The sequence below is a fragment of the Oncorhynchus mykiss genome, chromosome 22 (genome assembly GCF_013265735.2).
Source record: "Oncorhynchus mykiss isolate Arlee chromosome 22, USDA_OmykA_1.1, whole genome shotgun sequence".
Taxonomy (NCBI): Eukaryota; Metazoa; Chordata; class Actinopteri; order Salmoniformes; family Salmonidae; genus Oncorhynchus; species Oncorhynchus mykiss.
The window spans coordinates 37,282,241-37,308,160 of NC_048586.1; the positions used below are offsets into that span (position 1 = coordinate 37,282,241).

A 25,920-nucleotide genomic window follows, 5' to 3' on the forward strand; every position below is an offset into this window, starting at 1 on the left:
CATTGTATTTCCTGTACAGTACAAGTATAAGCTGGCGTACGAGAAGGGAAGAGGCAAGCATGTCGGCTTCCGCAATGTTAAGGACGACCCCTTGCTGGTGCACTACATGGAGGTGGCTAAAATGCAGAGTGAGCAGAACTACAAGAAAGACTACCACAAGTCCAAGCTGAAGTATCACTCTCCAGTTGACATGATGAGTCTTGTGCATGCTAAGCACGCCTCCGCAGCACAGACCTTTGCTGGCTACAGGAAGAGCCTTCACAACTACACTCTTCTCCCTGAGGCTATGCCTATTCAGCTGGCTCACACCATGATGGAGATCCAGAGCAACGTGAGTTCATTTCAATACCTGATACCTGCCCTGATATCTGTCCTGTCCTTATACCAGTCCTGATACCTACATGTCCTGTCCTGATACCTACCCTGATACCTGTTCTTAATACCTGTTGTGATACATTTCCTGTTTCCCTGTGTGTCTCTACAGAACGCCTACAAGTCCGACTACAACAACATGTACAAGGGTTCTGGCTGGGTTCCTATTGGCTCTATGCAGGTAGAGTTGGCTAAGACAGCCATGGCAGCCCGAGATGAGCAAGGCTACCGTGTGCACCCCAGCACCCTGAAGTTCACCAGTCTGACTGGCCAGATGAGCATGGCCCTTGCCATGACCAACACCAAGCTACTTGATGATGTAAGAAAAAACAACTTTGTTTATCGTTTATTAGGATCAAATGTGAGTATTTATTCCCTAATATGGATGTTGAATGTGATTACCTGGTTCTGTCTCTCTTTGAAGGCTTCATACAGAGCATCTGGTGAGAAGTTCAAGCACACCTACAACCTGCCTGCAGACAGTCCCCAGTTCCTCCAGGCCAAGTGCAACGCTCAGACCATGAGCGAGGTCAGTACACACACACACTCACACAACCACACAAGCACACGCACACACACAGACACATACATACACTCACACAAAAACACACACACAAACACACAAACACACACACACAGACTCAATTTCTCTTGCATTTTAAAGATGTGCAAGTACAAGTTTTGCGATGTTTGACTGTGTTTGACTGGTTTCTTTGTTTCCTTCTAGTCTCACTACAAGCACAAGTGGGTGGAAGATATTGCCAAAGGATACGACATGAAGCCAGATGCTATCTCTGTCATCCATGCTAAGCACGGCAGACATATTGCCAGTGATGTAAGGACACAACAAACCCTTTTTTCTAAAGTGATCTACCTGGATTTCACCTATCAGATTAAACACATAGAAATAGAATGAATACAACGGACGAATCATCAATGTTATTATTTGAACCTTTATTTAACTAGGCAAATCAATTCAAAACAAAGTCTTATTTACAATGACAGCCTACCAAAAGGGCAAAAGGCATCTTGTGGTGACCGGTGTTTGGATAAAAAAAATAAGAATGTAGGACAAAACACACATCAAGCATTCTTCTTACCAAACCACATGGCCTTTGTTTTAGAGGTGTTCAGAACAAGGATAAGGGCAGAGAAAGTTTGTTGGACACTAAGAAAGCTTTGTTGTAGAGTGTTTACCAAAGAATCAGAGGAAGTGCTAGCTAAGTATAATACTGTATCATCTACATATAAATGGATGAGAGAGCTTCCTACTGCCTGAGCTATGTTGTTGATGTAAATTGAGAAGAGCGTGGTGCCTAGGATGTAGCCTTGGTGTACTCCCTTGGTGACAGGTAGTGGCTGTGACAGCAGATGTTCTAACTTTACACACTGCAGAGAGAGGTAGTGAGAGAGGTAGTTAGCAAACCAGGCCTAAGACCCCTCAGAGATACCAATACTCCTTAGCTGACCCACAAGAATGGAATGGTCTACTGAATCAAAAGCTTTGGCCAAGTCAATAAAATAGCAGCACAACATTGCTTAGAATCAAGAGCAGTGGTGACATTCTTCAGGACCTTTAAGGTTGCAGTAACACATCCATAACCTAAGTGGAAATCAGATTTCATACCAGAGAGAACACTATAGACATCAAGAAAGCCAGTCAGTTGATTATTGACACATTTTTCCAAAAAATGTTATTAACAGGGCCAGATAGAAATTGGCGTGTAACAGTTAGGATCAGCTTGCTCTCCCCCTTTAAATATTGGACGTACCGTGGCTGCCTTCCAGGCACTGGGAACCTCCCCAGAGAGGTTTTACCTTTATTTAACTAGGCAAGTCAGTTAAGAACAAATTCTTATTTTCAATGACCGGAATTGAAAATAAGAATATGTTCTTCACTGACTTGCCTAGGTAAAATATTTTTTTTTTTAAATGACGGCCTAGGAACAGTGGGTTAACTGCCTGTTCAGTGTGCAAAACAACAGATTTGTACCTTGTCAGCTCAAGGATTTGAACTTGCAACCTTTCGGTTACTAGTCCAACGCTCTAACCAGTAGGCTACCCTGCCGCCCATAAAGAAGAAAGGATCTAAACCATCTGACCCAGATGTTTTTTGGGGGTCAAGTTTAAGGAGCTCCTTTATCACCTAGAAGGAGTAGAAGGACTGGGAGATGAGGATGGGCAAGGAGGCATGGCTGAGTCAAATAGGAATCCTGACTTAATGAAATGGTGATTAAAGAGCTCAGCCATACGCTCCTTGTCAGTAACAACCACATCATCAACATTAACGGACATGGGCAGCTATGAAGAGGAGGGTTTACATTTACGTTCTAGTAATTTAGCAGACGCTCCTATCCATAGCGACTTACAGTAGTGAGTGCATACATTTTCATACTCGTCTCTAGGTCTTATTCTCCAGATCTTTGATCTTTCACCGTTTTCCAGAACTTCTTGGGGTTAGACCCACAGAGAGAGAACTGCTTCTTAAAGTAACTAACTTCGGCCTTCTGGAAAGCCTGAGATCACTTATTTCTCATTTGCCTGAATGAGAGCCAGTCAGCCTGACTATTTGAGTGCCAAGTCTTTTGCCAAATTATGTTCTTGATGTGGAGTAACTCTGCCAGATCACGGTCGAACCAGGGGCTGAACCTGTTTTTAATTCAAATTTTCTTTATGGGGGAGTGCTTGTTAACAATACCTCTGACTTGAATAGGGATTCCTGTTCTATTCATTGTATTTATATGCATTTAATCCTATCCGCTAGGCAAAATCCAGATAGATCACTTTTGAAAAACTGGGCCCAGGAGGACAGAAAGAGCTATACAGTATGTAGTCCACAACAGTGTTGCTACGTCCAATAGTGTCGGATTGTCTGATTATTATTTTACTTCTTCCTTTCAGATCCAGTACAAGAAAGACTATGTGAAGGGAAAGGGCAAACAAATCGGCTGTCGCACTCTTCAGGATGACCCCTTACTGGTGCACTACATGGAGGTGGCCAGGTTGCAGAGTGACAAGAACTACAAGAAGGACTACCACAAGTCCAAGCTGAAGTTCCACTCTCCAGTTGACATGATGAGTGTTGAACACGCTAAGCACGCCTCCACAGTGCAGACCTTTGCTGGCTACAGGAAGATCCAACACCACTACACTCTTACCGCTGACTCCATGAACCTTGCGTTGGCTCGCACCATGAATGCCAGTTCCAGTGACGTGAGTACCGTTCATGTGACTTCGGCCTAGTGCTAGGGGTGTTTTCTGTTAACACGCTTGTGGGTGTCAAATACTTCATTCATTTGTGTTTGGTTCATTCCCCAGTTTGAGTACAAGTCTGACTGGAACAACTCTGTGAGAGGAACAGGATGGATTCCTATTGGCTCATTGCCGGTGGAACTTGCAAAGGTTGGCGGGGACATCCAGAGTGAACAAAAGTACCGTACACACCCCTCTAAATTCCAGTTCAAGAAGCTGATGGACTCTATGGACATTGTCCTGGCCACTAACAACAACAAGATCATGAACAAGGTACACTATAAACCATAACGCCATATTTGAAATTAAAAACACATAGTTTAAAATGTGATGTTTTCTCATTTGTCCTAATGTTACAATTGACTTGTGTTTGTACCAATGACATTGCAGCAAGAATACACCAAACAATGGCACAATGACAAGCTCACAGTCCATGTGATGCCAGATGCCCCTGAAATTGTCCTGGCGAAGGCTAATGCTATCAACATGAGTCAGGTAAGGCTACCTTTTTCAAACATGTAGGTTACCCTCAAAATATTCCTCTTTGTAATGCATCATGCTTTTGCAATATAACTTTGAAATATCTCTTGGAATTTGAATTATTTAGCAAATGTTATTTTTGGTCATATTTTAATAAATTGTTTCTCCTCCGTTCCAGAAAATCTACAAAGCAGGCCTGGCGAAGATGTATAAGAAGGGTTACGACCTGAAGGTTGATGCCATCGCCATTCAGGCTGCTAAGCAGGGCACCAAAATCGCCAGTGACGTGAGTGACTCAGACCAGCAATAAAAGGCTGCTTTAAAACCATTTTACAATCTGCTCCAACCTCTGTATGTATGTTGGGATAAAGCGGAAGTAGAATTTCCATTGGACCTTGTATACTATAAAGTAATCTTCATCAAAGCTAAATATTCGTCCTGGGAATAATAAACTGTTGTTGTTTATTTACACAGTACAAGTACAAGCTGAGTCACCGGATGAATAGGGGAAAACAAGTGGGCTGCCGCACTCTTCAGGACGACCCCTTACTGGTGCACTACATGGAGGTGGCCAGGTTGCAGAGTGACAAGAACTACAAGAAGGACTACCACAAGTCCAAGCTGAAGTTCCACTCTCCAGTTGACATGATGAGTGTTGTACATGCCAAGCACGCCTCCACAGTGCAGACCTTTGCTGGCTACAGGAAGATCCAGCACCATTACACTGTGCTTGCTGATGCCATGAATGTGGAGTTGGCTAAGCAGATGCAGACGATCGCCAGTGATGTAAGTATTATTTGACTCATAATACTATAAAAACAAACAGAACAACAAAACATGTTTTTGTATACAATACATTTTTTCTCTCATAATTATTGAACCATTCCCAGATTCTGAGCTGTTAAGACACATCTGAATCTGTGAGAAAAGTTTGGTTATGTTATCGCCTTTTTACTGCAGAATTTGTACAAAAGTGACTATGAGACAAGCGTCAAAGGCACAGGATGGATTCCCATTGGTTCTCTGGATGTAGAGAGATCCAAAACAGCTGGCCTGATTGGCAGTGAGAAACTGTACCGCCAACACCCCAGCAGCTTTAAGTTTACCAAGGACATGCACTCCATGGACGTCATTCTGGCCAATGCTAACAATGCAATCATGAACAAGGTATCTACTGTATCTACTGAATGTCTATGCACATATGTGAACTGTATATATTATAATGTATACAATACAAATACATGGTAATACATCAAAACAACAAGAAGTATATCTGTCTTATAGCAAACGTACGTTGACGCCTGGAATAAGGATAAGACCTCTGTCCACATCATGCCAGACTCAATGGAGGTGGTGTTGGCCAGAGCCAACAAGATCATCTGCAGTGCTGTGAGTCATACCTTCCACACCTCATTGTAGTGTTCATTTAGGCTGCATTGTCCTAATTCATTCCAAACATGTTTTTTTATTTCTCCTGTACAGTCACTATATAAGCTTGCCAATGAACAGGACAAGAAGAAGGGTTATGACCTGCGCAATGATGCTATTGCAATCCTGGCAGCCAAACAGGGCACATCCATTGCTAGCGATGTAAGTGAAAAACTGTCTATTGAATAAATGGTGTGTGAACTTCAGCATTTGAATGACACCTAACTATCTCAATTTAATTTATTTAGTTCAAATACAGGGCTGGCTACCGTAAGCAGGTTGGCCACCACATTGGAGCCCGCTGTGTCGAGGAAGACCCTCTGCTCATGCTGGCTATTAACTCAGCCAAGATTGCCAGTGATGCTCTGTACAAGAAGGACTTCCACCAGTCCAAGACCAAGTTCCATCTCCCATTGGACATGATGGCCTTTGAGTTGGCCAAGAAGAACCAGATCCAGGTCAACCATGCCAAATATGTAACTCGACTGCACAACTGGACCTGTCTGCCAGACTCCACTGATGTTGTCCATGCCAGACATGTCTATGACATAGCGAGTGATGTAAGTATGAATTAACTAGATCATGTTTTTCCAGTGTAACTGTCTTTATTCCATCCATTTTGACCATTGTGGTATTGTTGTGTCTAGGCTGTGTATAAGGCTGAACTAAAGAGCCTGCAAGGCATCGGATGGGTTCCCATCGGCTCACTTGATGTTGAGAAGGCAAAGAAAGCCGCCGATGTCCTGAGTGAGAAGCTGTATCGTCAGCATCCAAGCAACTTCAAGTTCACCAGCTCAGTTCAAGACATTGGAATGGTTTTGGCTAAACAAAATAATGATAATGCCAACAAGGTATTTGACTAAATGGTATATCTTTATTCATCATTTGCCTTTGAATGTTTCTCCTGGTAGATGATATTCAAATAATGATTCCATCGTTTATACCTGCTTTAAGGTAATCTGATCTCCCCTACTTTGGATTATATTTCAGCCATTTATATGAATAGGCACTTCACGCTGTTAGTTTGAACTTGAAACTCATTATTGCAGCAAGCTTACACTGAGGCCTGGGAGAAGGACAAGATCAAGAACCACATTATGCCAGATGCAATGGACATTGTTTTGGCCAATGCAAACAAGTCCAACTACAGTTGGGTAAGTAACTGATTGCACAAAGGTAACCTTCTTGATGAATGTAAACATTTGTAAAAAATAAATCAATAAAAACAACATTGTTTTTGTTTAGTTTTTCATGTAAAGTGTGTTGTGATTTTGTTAAATGCACTTTAAATGATTTGTGATTTGATTTTAAATACCCATGTCTATGGATTGTTTTTCTCATACAGAACCAATACAGGAAAGCAATGGTAGAGGATAAGAAGAAGGGCTATGATTTGCGCAATGATGCCATTGCTGTCATCGCAGCCAAGCACGGCAGGGAAATTATCAGTGATGTAAGTTCATTGAACATCTATCCATCATAAGCGATTCCGTTTCTTTACGATTTCATTACACAATATATCAAATGTACATCTGTAAAATAAAAACAATCCTCGACACTGCCATTTCATATTTGCCTTCTGTAGCACAAGTACAAGACTGGCTACCGTAAGCAGATTGGCCACCACATTGGAGCCCGCTGTGTCGAGGAAGACCCTCTGCTCATGCTGGCTATTAACTCAGCCAAGATTGCCAGTGATGCTCTGTACAAGAAGGACTTCCACCAGTCCAAGACCAAGTTCCATCTCCCATTGGACATGTTGGCCTTTGAGTTGGCCAAGAAGAACCAGATCCAGGTCAACCATGCCAAATATGTAACTCGACTGCACAACTGGACCTGTCTGCCAGACTCCACTGATGTTGTCCATGCCAGACATGTCTATGACATAGCGAGTGATGTAAGTATGAATTAACTAGATCATGTTTTTCCAGTGTAACTGTCTTTATTCCATCCATTTTGACTATTGTGGTATTATTGTGTCTAGGCTGTGTATAAGGCTGAACTAAAGAGCCTGCAAGGTATCGGATGGGTTCCCATCGGCTCACTTGATGTTGAGAAGGCAAAGAAAGCCGCCGATGTCCTGAGTGAGAAGCTGTATCGTCAGCATCCAAGCAACTTCAAGTTCACCAGCTCAGTTCAAGACATTGGAATGGTTTTGGCTAAACAAAATAATGATAATGCCAACAAGGTATTTGACTAACTGGTATATCTTTATTCATCATTTGCCTTTGAATGTTTCTCCTGGTAGATTATATTCAAATAATGATTCCATCGTTTATACCTGCTTTAAGGTAATCTGATCTCCCCTACTTTGGATTATATTTCAGCCATTTATATGAATAGGCACTTCACGCTGTTAGTTTGAACTTGAAACTCATTATTGCAGCAAGCTTACACTGAGGCCTGGGAGAAGGACAAGATCAAGAACCACATTATGCCAGATGCAATGGACATTGTTTTGGCCAATGCAAACAAGTCCAACTACAGTTGGGTAAGTAACTGATTGCACAAAGGTAACCTTCTTGATGAATGTAAACATTTGTAAAAATAAAATAAAAATGTATTGTTTTTGTTTAGTTTTTCATGTAAAGTGTGTTGTGATTTTGTTAAATGCACTTTAAATGATTTGTGATTTGATTTTAAATACCCATGTCTATGGTTTGTTTTTCTCATACAGAACCAATACAGGAAAGCAATGATAGAGGATAAGAAGAAGGGCTATGATTTGCGCAATGATGCCATTGCTGTCATCGCAGCCAAGCACGGCAGGGAAATTATCAGTGATGTAAGTTCATTGAACATCTATCCATCATAAGCGATTCCGTTTCTTTACGATTTCATTACACAATATATCAAATGTACATCTGTAAAATAAAAACAATCCTCGACACTGCCATTTCATATTTGCCTTCTGTAGCACAAGTACAAGACTGGCTACCGTAAGCAGATTGGCCACCACATTGGAGCCCGCTGTGTCGAGGAAGACCCTCTGCTCATGCTGGCTATTAACTCAGCCAAGATTGCCAGTGATGCTCTGTACAAGAAGGACTTCCACCAGTCCAAGACCAAGTTCCATCTCCCATTGGACATGATGGCCTTTGAGTTGGCCAAGAAGAACCAGATCCAGGTCAACCATGCCAAATATGTAACTCACCTGCACAACTGGACCTGTCTGCCAGACTCCACTGATGTTGTCCATGCCAGACATGTCTATGACATAGCGAGTGATGTAAGTATGAATTAACTAGATCATGTTTTTCCAGTGTAACTGTCTTTATTCCATCCATTTTGACCATTGTGGTATTGTTGTGTCTAGGCTGTGTATAAGGCTGAACTAAAGAGCCTGCAAGGCATCGGATGGGTTCCCATCGGCTCACTTGACGTTGAGAAGGCAAAGAAAGCCGCCGATGTCCTGAGTGAGAAGCTGTATCGTCAGCACCCAAGCAACTTCAAGTTCACCAGCTCAGTTCAAGACATTGGAATGGTTTTGGCTAAACAAAATAATGATAATGCCAACAAGGTATTTGACTAACTGGTATATCTTTATTCATCATTTGCCTTTGAATGTTTCTCCTGGTAGATTATATTCAAATAATGATTCCATCGTTTAGAACCTGCTTTAAGGTAATCTGATCTCCCCTACTTTGGATTATATTTCAGCCATTTATATGAATAGGCACTTCACGCTGTTAGTTTGAACTTGAAACTCATTATTGCAGCAAGCTTACACTGAGGCCTGGGAGAAGGACAAGATCAAGAACCACATTATGCCAGATGCAATGGACATTGTTTTGGCCAATGCAAACAAGTCCAACTACAGTTGGGTAAGTAACTGATTGCACAAAGGTAACCTTCTTGATGAATGTAAACATTTGTAAAAATAAAATAAAAATGTATTGTTTTTGTTTAGTTTTTCATGTAAAGTGTGTTGTGATTTTGTTAAATGCACTTTAAATGATTTGTGATTTGATTTTAAATACCCATGTCTATGGATTGTTTTTCTCATACAGAACCAATACAGGAAAGCAATGATAGAGGATAAGAAGAAGGGCTATGATTTGCGCAATGATGCCATTGCTGTCATTGCAGCCAAGCACGGCAGGGAAATTATCAGTGATGTAAGTTCATTGAACATCTATCCATCATAAGCGATTCCGTTTCTTTACGATTTCATTACACAATATATCAAATGTACATCTGTAAAATAAAAACAATCCTCGACACTGCCATTTCATATTTGCCTTCTGTAGCACAAGTACAAGACTGGCTACCGTAAGCAGATTGGCCACCACATTGGAGCCCGCTGTGTCGAGGAAGACCCTCTGCTCATGCTGGCTATTAACTCAGCCAAGATTGCCAGTGATGCTCTGTACAAGAAGGACTTCCACCAGTCCAAGACCAAGTTCCACCTCCCAGTGGACATGATGGCCTTTGAGTTGGCCAAGAAGAACCAGATCCAGGTCAACCATGCCAAATATGTTACTCGACTGCACAACTGGACGTGTCTTCCAGACTCCACAGATGTTGTCCATGCCAGACATGTCTATGACATAGCGAGTGATGTAAGTATGAATTAACTAGATTATGTTTTTCCAGTGTAACTGTTTTTATTCCATCCATTTTGACCATTGTGGTATTGTTGTGTCTAGGCTGTGTATAAGGCTGAACTAAAGGACCTGCAAGGTATCGGATGGGTTCCCATCGGCTCACTTGACGTTGAGAAGGCAAAGAAAGCCGCCGATGTCCTGAGTGAGAAGCTGTATCGTCAGCATCCAAGCAACTTCAAGTTCACCAGCTCAGTTCAAGACATTGGAATGGTTTTGGCTAAACAAAATAATGATAATGCCAACAAGGTATTTGACTAACTGGTATATCTTTATTCATCATTTGCCTTTGAATGTTTCTCCTGGTAGATTATATTCAAATAATGATTCCATCGTTTATACCTGCTTTAAGGTCATCTGATCTCCCCTACTTTGGATTATATTTCAGCCATTTATATGAATAGGCACTTCACGCTGTTAGTTTGAACTTGAAACTCATTATTGCAGCAAGCTTACACTGAGGCCTGGGAGAAGGACAAGACCAAGAACCACATTATGCCAGATGCGATGGACATTGTTTTGGCCAATGCAAACAAGTCCAACTACAGTTGGGTAAGTAACTGATAGCACAAAGGTCACCATCTTGATGAATGCAAACATTCGAAACGAAAACTTATTGTGGAGATAAACAATAACATCTATGGATGTTTATTTTCTTCTTCATCCAGAACCAATACAGGAAAGCAATGGTAGAGGATAAGAAGAAGGGCTATGATTTGCGCAATGATGCCATTGCTGTCATCGCAGCCAAGCACGGCAGGGAAATTATCAGTGATGTAAGTACTTATTTTGTTTTCACAAAGGAATTAACGATATCAATACTGTGTTTACCTTTAATTTACTGAAATCCCCACTACATGCAACTTTTTTTGGTTCGGTGTAGCACAAGTACAAGTCAGGCTACCGCAAGCAAATTGGCCACCACATTGGAGCCCGCTGCGTCGAGGATGACCCTCTGCTCGTGCTGGCTCTGAACTCAGCCAAGATTGCCAGTGATGCTCTGTACAAGAAGGACTTCCACCAGTCCAAGACCAAGTTCCATCTCCCATTGGACATGATGGCCTTTGAGTTGTGCAAGAAGAACCAGATCCAAGTCAACAACTTCAACTACAGAACTCACCTGCACAACTGGACCTGTCTGCCAGACTCCACTGATGTTGTCCATGCCAGGCATGTCTATGACATAGCAAGTGAGGTATGTTTCAAAAGTTCTGTATTTTCAATTCCAAGACCTCTTTCCTGTTAAATGTTTAATCATATTGTTAATGAGACATCCAGGACTGGTTCAAACCCAGTGATAAAAGGTTTGAGATGGCACCATGTAATGGGAGTATGATATCCCTCTTAGGCGGTGTACAGGGCTGACATGAAGTGGCTCAGGGGAATTGGATGGGTACCCATTGGCTCACTTGATGTGGAAAAAGCCAAGAAGGCCGGCGAGATCTTGAGTGAGAAGAAATACCGCCAGCACCCCAGCACTCTGGACTTCAAAAGCCCACTGGACGGCATGGATATCGTTCTGGCCAAACATAACGGCCAGATCATGAACAAGGTAAACTTATTCCAGCTAACGACGCAGTTTCCTGTTACACCAGAATTCAATACAATAACATACATTTTTTTTTATGGAGCTGCTGAAATAACAAGGTCCACCTCAACATCAAGCCTGATACCCTATCTAATAAATAGATAATTACACTGAACAAAATATAAATGCAACATGTCAAGTGTTGGTCCCATGTTCACTAGCAGAAATGTTCGTTTCACACAAAACCTTATTTCTCTCAAATGCCCAAATTTGTTTACATCCCTGTTAGTGAGCATTTCTCCTTTGCCAAGATAATACATCTACCTGACAGATGTGGCATTAAACAGCATGATCATTACACAGGGGCATCTTGTGCTGTGGTCAATAATAGACAACTCTAAAATGTGCAGTTTTGTCACACAACACAATTCCACAGATGTCTTAAGTTTTGAGGGGAGTGTTCAATTGACATGCTGATTGCAGGAATGTCCACCAGAGGTGTTGCCAGAGAATTTAATGTTCATTTCTCTATCATTTCTCTACCGCCTCCAACGTCGTTTTAGAGAATATGGCAGTACGTCCAACCCGCCTCACAACCGCAGATCATGTGTAACCATGGCAGCTCAGGACCTCCACATCCAGCTTCTTCACCTGCTAAACTATGGGTTTGCACAACCGAAGAATTTCTGCACAAATTGTCAGAAACCGTCTCAGGGAAGCTCATCTCGTCATCCTCACCAGGGTCTTGACCTGACTGCAGTTCAGCATTGCAACCGACTTCAGTGGGCAAATGCTCACCTTCGATGGCCATCGGTACGCTGGAGAAGTGTGCTCTTCATGGATGAACGAACACAATTGCATTTTATCGATTGCAATTTGAATGCACAGAGTTGCCGTGACAAGATCCTGAGGCCCATTGTTGTGCCGTTCATACACTGCCATCACCTCATGTTTCAGCATGATAACGCACGGCCCTATGTCGCAAGGATCTGTAAACAATTCCTGGAAGCTGAAAATGTCTCAGTTCTTCCATGGCCTGCATACTCACTAGACATGCAACCCATTGAGCATGTTTGGGATGCTCTGGATTGACGTGTTCCAGTATCCGCCAATATCCAGCAACTTCGCTCAGCCATTGAAGGGGAGTGGGACAACAATCCGAAAGGCCACTCTATGCGAAGGAGATGTGCCGCGCTGCATGAGGCAAATAGGCTTAACACCAGATACTGACTGGTTTTCTGATCCATGCCCCTACCTATTTTGTAAGGTATCTGTGACCAAAGTTTGCATATCTGTGTTCCCAGTCATGTGAAATCCATAGATTAGGGCCTAATGAATGTATTTAAATGTACTGATTTCCTTATATGAACCGTACCTCAGTAAAATCTTTGAAATTGTTGCTATTTTTTTTCAGTGTAATATATAGATGCTTTCTTAACTATGTCTGTCACTCAGACTTCCATTTCTGTTTTCAAGTGTATGTGAGTCTGAGAAAAGTGCAAAATAATGACATGCATTATTGTTATTATTATTATTTTCTTATAACATAGCTATGTTTATCTCTTATTTCAGCGGCAGTATGTTGAACAATGGGATGCTGATAAGATCAAAATCCACGTCGGCAATGAGCTTCCAGAACTTGTGCTGGCCAAGGCCAATGCGATCACCATGAGCAATGTAGGTCCTCCTTACTTTACCTCAAGCTGTTTTCTTTCACTCAAGTTGATCTAGTTTTATTTATATCTCTATAGCTATATCTATATATATCTCTATATATCTCTTTATCTATATATCTATATCTCTTTATTTATATATCTATATATCTTTGTCTCTCTATATATCTATATATATCTTTATATCTATATCTCTTTATATCCATATCTCTATATATCTATGCAGAATATCTATATCTCTATACATCTATATATCTATATTTTCATATCTCTCTATCTATCTATCTATCTATCTATCTATCTATATACACTGCTCAAAAAATAAAGGGAACACTAAAATAACACATCCTAGATCTGAATGAATGAAATATTCTTATTAAATACTTTTTTCTTTACATAGTTGAATGTGCTGACAACAAAATCACACAAAAATGATCAATGGAAATCAAATGTATCAACCCATGGAGGTCTGGATTTGGAATCACACTCAGAATTAAAGTGGAAAACCACACTACAGGCCGATCCAACTTTGATGTCCTTAAAACAAGTCAAAATGAGGCTCAGTAGTGTGTGTGGCCTCCACGTGCCTGTATGACCTCCCTACAACGCTTGGGCATGCTCCTGATGAGGTGACGGATGGTCTCCTGAGGGATCTCCTCCCAGACCTGGACTAAAGCATCCTCCAACTCCTGGACAGTCTGTGGTGCAACGTGGCGTTGGTGGATGGAGCGAGACATGATGTCCCAGATGTGCTCAATTGGATTCAGGTCTGGGGAACGCGCGGGCCAGTCCATAGCATCAATGCCTTCCTCTTGCAGGAACTGCTGACACACTCCAGCCACATGAGGTCTAGCATTGTCTTGCATTAGGAGGAACCCAGGTTCAACCACACCAGCATATGGTCTCACATGGGGTCTGAGGATCTTATCTCGGTACCTAATGGCAGTCAGGCTACCTGGAGGGCTGTGCAGCCCCCAAAGAAATGCCACCCCACACCATGACTGACCCACTGCCAAACCGGTCATGCTGGAGGATGTTGCAGGCAGCAGAACATTCTCCAGACTGTCACGTCTGTCACGTGCTCAGTGTGAACCTGCTTTCATCTGTGAAGAGCACAGGGCGCGAGTGGCGAATTTGCCAATCTTGGTGTTCTCTGGCAAATGCCAAACGTCCTGCACGGTGTTGGGCTGTAAGCACAACCCCCACCTGTGGACATTGGGCCCTCATACCACCCTCATGGAGTCTGTTTCTGACCGTTTGAGCAGACACATGCACATTTGTGGCCTGCTGGAGGTCATTTTGCAGGGCTCTGGCAGTGCTCCTCCTGCTCCTCCTTGCACAAAGGCGGAGGTAGCGCTCCTGCTGCTGGGTTTTTGCCCTCCTACGGCCTCCTCCACGTCTCCTGATGTACTGGCCTGTCTCCTGGTAGCGCCTCCATGCTCTGGACACTACGCTGACAGACACAGCAAACCTTCTTGCCACAGCTCGCATTGATGTGCCATCCTGGATGAGCTGCACTACCTGAGCCACTTGTGTGGGTTGTAGACTCCATCTCATGCTACCACTAGAGTGAAGGCACCGCCAGCATTCAAAAGTGACCAAAACATCAGCCAGGAAGCATAGGAACTGAGAAGTGGTCTGTGGTCACCACCTGCAGAACCACTCCTTTATTGGGGGTGTCTTGCTAATTGCCTATAATTTCCACCTGTTGTATATTCCATTTGCACAACAGCATGTGACATTTATTGTCAATCAGTGTTGTTTGATTTCACAGAAGTGTGATTGACTTGGAGTTACATTGTGTTGTTTAAGTGTTCCCTTTATTTTTTTGAGCAGTGTATATATACATATATATATGGAGAAACAGATATACTTTGTGTGTATATATATATATATATATATATATATATAGATATATATAGATACATATATATATAGATACACATATATATATATATATATATATATATAGATACATATAGATAGATAGATTATATATAATATATATACAGTTGAAGTCAGAAGTTTACAAACACTTAGGTTGGAGTCATTAAAAATAGTTTTTCAACCACTCCACAAATGTATTGTTAACAAACTATAGTTTTGACAAGTCGGTTAGGACATCTACTTTGTGCATGACACAAGTCATTCTTACAACATTTGTTTATAAACGGATTATTTAACTTTTAATTCACTGTATAACAATTCTAGTGGGTCAGAAGTTTACATTCACTAAGTTGACTGTGCCTTTAAACAGCTTGGAAAATTCCAGAAAATGATGTCATGGCTTTAGAAGCTTCTGATAGGCTCATTGACATCATTTGAGTCAATTGGAGGTGTACCTGTGGATGTATTTCAAGACCTACCTTCAAACTCAGTGCCTCTTTGCTTGACATCATGGGAAAATCTAAAGAAAAAAATTGTAGAGGTTCATCCTTGGGAGCAATTTCCAAACGCCTGAGGTACCACATTCATATGTACAAACAATAGTACGCAAGTATAAACAGCATGGGAACACGCAGCCGTCATACCGCTCAGGAAGGAGACGCGTTCTGTCTCCTTGAGATGAACGTACTTGGGTGCGAAAAGTGCAAATCAATCCCAGAACAACAGCAAAGGACCTTGTGAAGATGCTGGAGGAAACAGGTACAAAAGTATCTATATCCACAGTAAAACGAGTCCTATTTCGACATAACCTGAAAGGCCGCTCAGCAAGGAAGAAGCCACTGCTCAGAAACCGCCATAAAGAAAGCCAGACAACGGTTTGCAACTGCACCTCGCAGCCCTGACCTCAATCCCATAGAAAATTTGTTGGCAGAACTGAAAAAGCGTGTGCGAGCAAGGAGGCCTACAAACCTGACTCAGTTACACCAGCTCTGTCAGGAGGAATGGGCCAAAATTCACCCAACTTATTGTGGGAAGCTTGTGGAAGGCTACCCGAAATGTTTGACTCAAGTTAAACAATTTGAAGGCAATGCTACCAAATACTAATTGAGTGTATGTAAACTTCTTACCCACTGGGAATTTGATGAGAAATAAATAATAATTCTCAGCCAAGGGAATAATTCTCTCTACTATTATTCTGACATTACACATTCTTAAAATAAAGTGGTGATCCTAACTGACCTAAAACAGGGAATTTTTACTAGGATTAAATGTCAGGAATTGTGAAAAACTGAGTTTAAATGTATTTGGCTAAGGTGTATGTAAACTTCCGACTTCAACTGTATCTCGATCTGTATATCTCTGTCTTTGTATATCTATATCTCTATCTCTATATGTCTATATCTCTTTATAGCTATATCTCTATATATCTGTATCTCTGTAAATCTATATCTCTATCTCTTTATTTCTATTTATCTATAGAGTATATCTACATCTCTATATATCTATACCTCTTTAACTTTATATCTTTATATCTTTATCTCTATATAGTATATTTATATCTCTGTATAGAATATCTATATCTCTATATAGTATATCTTTATCTCTATATATCTATATCTTTATATCTCTATATATCTCTCAACCTTCAATGTTTTGCGACTCAGTTTTTTAAACGCTTGTTCCTTCTCCTTTTTTTACAGAAACTGTACAAACAAGGATTTGATGAAACCATCAAGAAGGGTTATTACCTTCCTGTCGATGCTCTCTCTGTCAAGGCTGCCAAGCACGGTAGAGAGATTATCAGTGATGTGAGTACTGTATTTTTGCCCCCCTTTATTCATAGAGTTTTTTTCCAAAGCCTCAAGCTAAATTATCAGTGGTGTAAATGTCATTTCTAGAACATTTTCCCAATTATTATAGTCCTAAAGTCTTATACGAATGACGATTTCTGAATTGAATTCCTGAATCAATTCCTGAATCAGTTCCTGAATCAGTTCCTGAAAAGTGAATAAATCAGGCATGAAGATACCTGGAATGTCTTTGATTTATAAGGAAAGGATGTTCAATCAGTTCATCCTTGTCTGACTGTGGTCAAATTCTCTTCTCATCTATTTCAGTACAAGTACAAGGCTGGCTACAGCAAGCAGGTTGGCCACCACATTGGAGCCCGCTGTGTCGAGGAAGACCCTCTGCTCATGCTGGCTATTAACTCAGCCAAGATTGCCAGTGATGCTCTGTACAAGAAGGACTTCCACCAGTCCAAGACCAAGTTCCATCTCCCATTGGACATGATGGCCTTTGAGTTGTGCAAGAAGAACCAGATTCAAGTCAACGACTTCAACTACAGAACTCACCTGCACAACTGGACCTGTCTGCCAGACTCCACTGACGTTGTCCATGCAAGGAGAGTCTACGATCTGCACAGTGACGTAAGTTCCTTCTCAATATACTATATCAAATGCTTTATTTATTTTCCATGACCCACTTCCACATTTTTTTAAATGTCTACAGTAAGTGTATTTGTTGTTTGGTTGGTTAATTGATGCTCTCCACATCCCAGGCTGTCTACCGTGCTGACATGGAGTTCATTAGAGGTACTGGCTGGGTCCCCATTGGCTCTCTGGATGTGTTGAAAGCTAAGAAAGCTGCAGAGATTCTGAGCGATCGCCTCTACAAGCAGAAACCAGATTCTCTTAAATACACCACCGACATGCACTCCATGCCTATGGTGCTGGCCAAGGCCAATGCTGAGATCATAAACAAGGTTGGTGAAATGTTCAATACATAGATTATTTTGTAACAATGTCTTTCACTCAGATCAGTGGTTTAGATGGTCAGTCTTGCATTTCTGGTAGCTATTTTCAAGGTCCTTGGGTCTGACAAATGCGCAGTTAAAATCCCATACCTTATTCATATTTTCTCATAGCATAATCATGTTTTTTCTCCTATTTCAGGGCAACTATGTTGCACAATGGGATGTTGATAAGATCAAAATCCACGTCGGCAATGAGCTTCCAGAACTTGTGCTGGCCAAGGCCAATGCGATCAACAATAGCAACGTAAGCTCCCTCTTGCTTCCTTCACTACATACATTACTACACATTCAATAAATGTTGTGTAACCTAAGACTTCCTCTGAAGCTCTAGTAAAGTTCTAGTGATTCTTAATAATGTGTTGGCTCTGTTTCTAAGCTGTGTCCCTATATACCTTTTCAGAAACTCTACAAAGCTGAATTAGAGGAGTTGTACAGGAAGGGCTATAACCTGAAAAGCGATTGCATCGCCATCAAAGCTGCCAAGCATGGTAGAGAGATCATAAGTGACGTGAGTGCTGGATATTTTCCATCTTTTTTTCACATTATTTGAAAAATGTCAAGAGTTGATGCAAATATATTATCATCATGTATGTGATGTTGACTTAAAGTACAAGTGTATATACATTTTTGCTTCCATTTAGGTCAAGTACAAGGCTGGCTACAGCGAGCAGGTTGGCCACCACATTGGAGCCCGCTGTGTCGAGGAAGACCCTCTGATCATGCTGGCTATGAACTCAGCCAAGATTGCCAGTGATGCTCTGTACAAGAAGGACTTCCACCAGTCCAAGACCAAGTTCCACCTCCCAGTGGACATGCTGACCATTGAATTGGCCAAGAAATGCCAGATGCAGGTCAATGATTTCAACTACAGGACTCGCCTGCACAACTGGACCTGTCTGCCAGACTCCAGTGATGTCGTCCAGGCCAGGAAGGTCTACGCTTTGCATAGTGACGTAAGTAGAATATGAACACTCATTAAGGTTATGAGGGGGGGCCTCACCTATCATTTCAGGACAAGACAAACATTATACCTTCGAAATGTACTTTCTTAACAAATTGTTTTCCCTCTGCTGCTCCCATATAAAACCAGGCTGTGTACAGGGCTGATATGGAATGGCTCAAAGGCACTGGCTGGGTCCCTATTGGCTCGATCGACGTTGAGAAAGCCAAGAAGGCCGCCGAGATCCTGAGCGAGAGGAAATATCGCGAGCACCCAAGCAATTTCAAGTTTACCGCCACAACCGAAGACATGCCTTATGCTTTGGCTACGGCCAATGCCCAGATAATGGACAAGGTAATGTGCCTCTTTCTTTCTAGAGTGGAGGGAGATTGAACTCAGGTATACATACTGTACATTCAGATTCACAGGATGCAGAGACTAATATTAAAAATAGTGAGATACATTATTTTCTTATAACATTGCCGTTGTTTTCTTATGTTTCAGCACCAGTACGTTCAACAGTGGGAGGCCGATAAGGTCCAAATCCACGTCGGCAATGAGCTTCCAGAACTTGTGCTGGCCAAGGCCAACGCGATCACCATCAGCAACGTAGGTCTTTCTTACTTTGCACGCCTTCAAGCTGTTTCCATTTACTCAAGTTGATGTAGTTGTATCTGTTTCTCTATAGCTACGTCTCTACATGACTCTCTCAACGGCTTCAATTTATTTCACATCATATTTTTAAGAAATGAATCACAGTACCTTCGAATGAGGGCACTAAATATATAATGGTGTTATTTCAGAAACTCTACCGTGAGGGATTTGACGAGATGATCGGACAGGGATATCACCTGGATAAGGATGCCATTGCTGTCCAACATGCCAAGAAGAGCAGAGAGATCATCAGTGATGTAAGTTTGTATATCCATCTCCTCTGAACGAGCATAGGCAGCCATCATAAAAAACAACACAATACTTAGCTAGTCCTCTCTTTTTTCAGTACAAGTACAAGGCCGGCTTCCGCAATCAGTGTGGCCACCATATTGGAGCCCAGTGCGTTGAGGATGACCCTCTGCTTGTGCTGGCCGCCAATGCAGCCAGGATCTCCAGTGATATTAACTACAAGAAGGACTTCCACCTCACCAAGACCAAGTTCAGCATTCCACTTGACATGATGTCCGTCGACTTGGCCAAGAAAAGCCAGTTCCAGATCCAAGAATTCACCTACAGAACTAAACTGCACAACTGGACCTGCATGCCAGACAACACTGATGTTGTCCGCGCCAGGAAGGTCTACTCTCTGCATAGTGACGTAAGTACACAGAGAATCATGGTCCAATCCGTTTTGGCTATCACTGGCTCCTTACGCTACCTACCAACCATTGAAGTTCAAACAACTATTGCACTACTATCCCACAAGGAGTAATTACTTTACCTGAACCATGGTTCCTTCCTTCCAGGCTGTGTACAGGGCTGATCTGGAGTGGCTCAGAGGGTGCGGCTGGTTGCCCCAGGGTTCTGTGGATGTCATTAAGGCTAAAAATGGCCAAACCATCCTAAACGAAAGGCTGTACCGCCAGCCCCCCAGCTCTATCAAGTTCACCAGTGTTGTTGACTCTCCAGAGGTTGTCCTGTCGAAGCAGAACGCTGAGATCCTCAGTGATGTGAGTACTTAGCTTTTAGCCATTGAAGTGTCCTTCTATTGAAGTAACCAAACCTGACCTGTTATCTTGGTCTCTTTGTAAAAAAGCATTTCTGGTAACTGCAGAGATAGACATTTTGTGAAATATAGATCTAGTCTGCGATAACAGTGGTTGGATTTATCATTAACTCTTTGATTGTGTGTGTTTGTTGCTTTTCACAGAGGAAATATAGAGAGGTTTGGGATACTGAGAAGACCAATATCCACCTGAACAATGACCTTCCTTCTCTGGTGCTGTCCAAGGCTAATGCTATCGCCATCAGCAATGTAAGTCTGCTTCACTGAACGCTTTGCACACTGCCAAGGCACATACTTTGGATGTGTCCTTTGTCTTATTTATTGTATGTGCAGTCAACAGATTCAGTCAACAACAATATAATGACATTGACTCAGATACACAAATAAAGAAACCTGTAGACATGTTTTGTTTATAATCACATAACAGCATGCCCAGATATTATTATTTGACTTACCAACTCAATGATCTTTCCATTTCACAGAAACTATACACTAAGGATTGGGATGCCGACAAGGCTAAGGGATACCACATCAAGGAGGACGCCATCGCTGTGCTGAAGGCCAGAAAATCTAGAGACATCATCAGCGACGTAAGAGAAAATGACTGAAGTCGGCGTCCATTTCATTTAGGTCACTTGATTCAATGGAGTAAGTGGAATTAACTCTCTGATCCTCCTTTTTTTCCCTCAGTACAAATACCACGAGGGCTACCGCAAGCAGGTTGGCCACCACATTGGAGCCCGCTGTGTCGAGGAAGACCCTCTGATCATGTTGGCTATGAACTCAGCGAAGATTGCCAGTGATGCTCTGTACAAGAAGGACTTCAACAAGTCCAAGACCAAGTTCCACCTCCCAGTGGACATGCTGACCATTGAACTGGCCAAGAAATGCCAGGTCCAGGTTAACGACTTCAACTACAGAACTCACCTGCACAACTGGACCTGTCTGCCAGACTCCACTGATGTCGTCCAGGCCAGGAAAACCTATGATCTGCAGAGCGATGTGAGTTTTACCATATTTGGACACAAGGAAGAGTAGCTTCTGCTTTTACAACTGTTAATAGGGATCCTGTAGTGGGGTAATATTTTATATAAATGCATATTGTATACACCTCACATGCAACCCATAATAAGACTGAAACTAATATAATCAAAGTCTATTAAACTGAATATCTGACCCCACAATGATGATTTACCAATAAGCAGGAGACTATAGTTGAGTTACAATAATAGGCAATCAAGAAAGGTCTGACAATGGAATTCTAAATGTGTTTCTAATTACTTTGTCAAATGAACGATACATTATACAAGGCATGCACTTAAGTTAAAAAAGCATTAACGAGCAAGAGAAGGTATACAAGGTATATTTTAGGGATGATGAGAGAGAGAGAGATGCAGCATTCCTAAGACAACACAAAGGAAAGTATTCCATACAGTGTAAAGAGTCACTTCAGGGGCTGGGCTGCTCTACAATACTAATAAAATAAATACTAATAAATACTTTGCATCCCTTTTTTTTTATCCCTGTGTGAAATTGTAATTAGTTGCTTATGATAATATGTTGTATATGCTGTGTTCACCTCAAAGTATTTCAGGGACATCCTCACCCCATATATCTTTGTTGATTTTAACCCTCTGTTCATTGATATTTGGGAAAGGCTATCAGTGTTTAGTGACACATTGACCCCTATGCCAATACAAACACCCTGTTGTCTTCTCCCAGGCGGTGTACAAGGCTGATCTGGAGTGGCTCAGGGGATGTGGTTGGAACCCCCATGAGTCTGTGGAGGTGTTGAAAGTGAAACACGCCCAAGCGGTCCTGGCGGACGTAAGTCATTTAAAACATATAATATATGTAATAATAATTATATATACATAATAATATGATAGTATATAGTAATAATGCAAGTGTGTCATCTGCTAGATTTATTTTATTTGTGGACTGAAACAGGTTAACATTTAATGACATGTATTGATGGTTGATTTTGGTTTGACTGTTGTTGTTGATGTAGAAATTGTTTATGTTGTCGTGCAGAGAGGCTACCGTGTCAAGTTGGATCAGCAGAAGTTCACAGCTCCTGTGGACAGAATAGACATGGTTTGCGCCAAGAACGCTGCAGAGATCCTCAATGAGGTGGGTCGGGACATGGGACAATTTTGACATGTTATAACACATGAAAGAATCACAATGTTTTTGAAACTTCTCACATTTTGTGGATAATAAGGTATCACAATGAAGGAAAAAAACATTGGACTGTTGAAGCAACAAGAACAGTAGTCATTAAGTACAATACTAATCAATTGCTTTTGTGTTGTTTTTTTTGTGCAGGCTAATTACCGTGCACTGTGGCACACAGAGAAGACTAAGTACACGGTCACAGACACCCCAGGATTGGCAACAGCAAGAGAGGTGGCCAAGAATCTCCATCCGGTAAGATACCTTTTCTTTCTTTACATCAGAGTTCTCAGACATTTGAAATGCTCAAAGTGCCTTTGCCAGTCTGAATAATGAAGGTAGAGGGGAATTCCACTTTCCATTTAGAAATAAATAAGAAAGAAAAACATAAGAACATGCTCCTAATACATGTAGTGTATTACACTCTGTAATCTCTGTTCCTATCTATCTTCCTGTTCACAGAAACTATACACCAAGGACTGGGATAAGGTCAAAGCTACCGGCTTCTTCATGCCCGGAGATGCTGTTCCCATCAAGCAGTGCATCCACAACAATAAAGTCCAGAGTGACGTGAGTATCACAGTGTTTTCCTTTATTTCAACAGGTTGTCATTGATACTGATCTCATCTAAATGTAATGGAACAGTATTGTCCGTTCACTCCCAGTAAAGATAACATTGACGACATTATGTTCTTAATGTCCTGTGGAGTGTGTAAGTGACTCAACATATCCATTATCTTAATATCCTGTGGAGTGTGTAAGTGACTCAACATATCCATTATCTTAATATCCTGTGGAGTGTGTAAGTGACTCAACATATCCATTATCTTAATATCCTGTGGAGTGTGTAAGTGACTCAACATATCCATTATCTTAATATCCTGTGGAGTGTGTAAGTGACTCAACATATCCATTATCTTAATATCCTGTGGAGTGTGTAAGTGACTCAACATATCTATTATCTTAATATCCTGTGGAGTGTGTAAGTGACTCAACATATCCATTATCTTAATATCCTGTGGAGTGTGTAAGTGACTCAACATATCCATTATCTTAATATCCTGTGGAGTGTGTAAGTGACTCAACATATCCATTATCTTAATATCCTGTGGAGTGTAAGTGACTCAACATATCCATTATCTTAATATCCTGTGGAGTGTGTAAGTGACTCAACATATCCATTATCTTAATATCCTGTGGAGTGTGTAAGTGACTCAACATATCCATTATCTTAATATCCTGTGGAGTGTGTAAGTGACTCAACATATCCATTGTCTCAGTGCCGTTTTACTTCTAAATGCTTAGATCTCTATTGCAGTCTCTGTATGTATAAATAAACAGTCAATTCAATTGCAACTCAGTAAGGCACACTTTCATACTTTACGTGTCTCTTTCACAGCACAAATACAAGACCGAATATCGCAAGCAGGCTGGCCACCACATTGGTGCCCGCTGCGTCGAGGATGACCCTCTGCTCGTGCTGGCTCTGAACTCAGCCAAGATTGCCAGTGATGCTCTGTACAAGAAGGACTTCAACAAGTCCAAGACCAAGTTCCATCTGCCAGTGGACATGTTGTCCTTTGAGCTGGCCAAGAAATGCCAGTTCCAGGTCAATGACGACCACTACAGGACTCGTCTACATAACTGGACCTGTCTGCCAGACTCCACTGATGTCACACAGGCCCGCAAAGCCTACGACCTTCAGAGTGACGTGAGTAGATCGATAAGCCTACCTGACACAACTTAACAATTACAGTATGTCCAGTATGCTTTAGGGCTTCCAGGATACATATACACTGAGTGTACAAAACATTAGGAACACCTGCTCTTTCCATGACATAGACTGACCAGTTGAATCTGATCCCTTGTTGAGGTCACTTGTTAAATCCACTTCAATCAGTGTAGATGAAGGGGAGGAGACAGGTTAAATATACATTTTTAAGCCTTCAGACAATTGGGACATGGATTGTGTATATATGCCATTCAGAGGGTGAATGGGCATGACAAAATATTAAAGTGCGTTTGAACGGGGTATGGTAGTAGGTGCCAGGAGCACTGGTTTGAGTGTGTCAAGAACTGCAATGCTGCTGGGTTTTTCACACGCAACATTTTCCCTTGTGTATCAAGAATGGTCCACCACACAAAGGCCATCCAGCCAATTTGACACACCTGTGGGAAGCATTGGAGTCAACATGGGCCAGCATCCCTGTTGAACACTTCAACACCTTGTAGAGCCCATTCCCCTCGATGAATTGACGCTGTTCTGAGGGCAAAATGGGGGTACAACTCAATATTAGGAAGGTGTTCCTAATGTTTTGTACTGTGTACATCTCTATCCCTTTCTCTCCCTCCCCCCTATCTCTCTCTCTTTCTCTCTCCCCCTCTCCCTCTCTCTCCACCCCCTCTATCTCTCTCTCTCTCTCTCTCTCGCTACCTCTCCCCCCCTCTCTCCTCTCTCTCTCTCTCTCTCTCTCTCTCTTCCCCCCCTCTCTCTCCCCCACACCCCTTTTATACCTCTAGGTAAAATGATTGTTTGTCTCTCTCCTCTGTCTGTATGCAGGTTGTCTACAAGTCCGATTTGGAATGGCTCCGTGGATGTGGATGGGTTGCTGCCGATTCTGTCGATCACGTCAAAGTCAGGAATGCCCAGAAGATCATGAACGAGGTAGGTTCCTTTATCTGTATCCAAGCTGTTGGTGTGGTTCTAGGTTTCATTGGGCACATTCTGCTCCTCACATCTCTGTCATTAGTACTGTATGTGTTTGCTACCCTTCAGAGAATTCTTACCATGTCTTTCTCTCTCTCTAATGTCTTTTTGCAGAGGCTTTACAAGAAGGATGCCAAAGACAACTTTGCCAAATACACACACATCGTGGATCGTCCTGAGCATATCCTGGCCACCATCAATGCTTTTAACCTCAGTGATGTGAATGAATTAATTTACTACTTTAGAATTTATCTTAGCTAAGTTTACTAAAAGTAAAACAACTACAGGCCATGAAAAAGTATTTGACACCTTTCTGAATTTCTCTATTTTTGAATTTTT

The 25,920-nt window shown here is 41.8% G+C and overlaps 1 protein-coding gene across 1 annotated transcript in view; it reads left to right on the forward strand.

Annotated features, from left to right (window-relative positions):
* LOC110501815 (nebulin-like) overlaps window positions 1-25,920 on the forward strand; it is a 102,651-nt gene that overhangs the window by 27,439 nt on the left and 49,292 nt on the right. Inside the window, 52 exon segments of the mRNA XM_036959230.1 lie at window positions 20-331; window positions 485-691; window positions 797-901; window positions 1,100-1,207; window positions 3,274-3,585; window positions 3,691-3,897; window positions 4,015-4,119; window positions 4,283-4,390; window positions 4,579-4,890; window positions 5,065-5,271; window positions 5,389-5,493; window positions 5,587-5,694; window positions 5,781-6,092; window positions 6,180-6,383; window positions 6,582-6,686; window positions 6,878-6,985; window positions 7,118-7,429; window positions 7,517-7,720; window positions 7,919-8,023; window positions 8,210-8,317; window positions 8,450-8,761; window positions 8,849-9,052; window positions 9,252-9,356; window positions 9,543-9,650; window positions 9,783-10,094; window positions 10,182-10,385; window positions 10,584-10,688; window positions 10,805-10,912; window positions 11,020-11,331; window positions 11,485-11,688; window positions 13,237-13,341; window positions 16,925-17,032; window positions 17,342-17,653; window positions 17,785-17,988; window positions 18,179-18,283; window positions 18,440-18,547; window positions 18,681-18,992; window positions 19,130-19,333; window positions 19,484-19,588; window positions 19,783-19,890; window positions 19,980-20,291; window positions 20,440-20,643; window positions 20,844-20,948; window positions 21,182-21,289; window positions 21,390-21,701; window positions 22,422-22,526; window positions 22,734-22,832; window positions 23,028-23,129; window positions 23,337-23,444; window positions 24,274-24,585; window positions 25,435-25,539; window positions 25,696-25,800. Of these exon segments, the coding sequence (XP_036815125.1) occupies window positions 20-331; window positions 485-691; window positions 797-901; window positions 1,100-1,207; window positions 3,274-3,585; window positions 3,691-3,897; window positions 4,015-4,119; window positions 4,283-4,390; window positions 4,579-4,890; window positions 5,065-5,271; window positions 5,389-5,493; window positions 5,587-5,694; window positions 5,781-6,092; window positions 6,180-6,383; window positions 6,582-6,686; window positions 6,878-6,985; window positions 7,118-7,429; window positions 7,517-7,720; window positions 7,919-8,023; window positions 8,210-8,317; window positions 8,450-8,761; window positions 8,849-9,052; window positions 9,252-9,356; window positions 9,543-9,650; window positions 9,783-10,094; window positions 10,182-10,385; window positions 10,584-10,688; window positions 10,805-10,912; window positions 11,020-11,331; window positions 11,485-11,688; window positions 13,237-13,341; window positions 16,925-17,032; window positions 17,342-17,653; window positions 17,785-17,988; window positions 18,179-18,283; window positions 18,440-18,547; window positions 18,681-18,992; window positions 19,130-19,333; window positions 19,484-19,588; window positions 19,783-19,890; window positions 19,980-20,291; window positions 20,440-20,643; window positions 20,844-20,948; window positions 21,182-21,289; window positions 21,390-21,701; window positions 22,422-22,526; window positions 22,734-22,832; window positions 23,028-23,129; window positions 23,337-23,444; window positions 24,274-24,585; window positions 25,435-25,539; window positions 25,696-25,800 (9,276 nt within the window).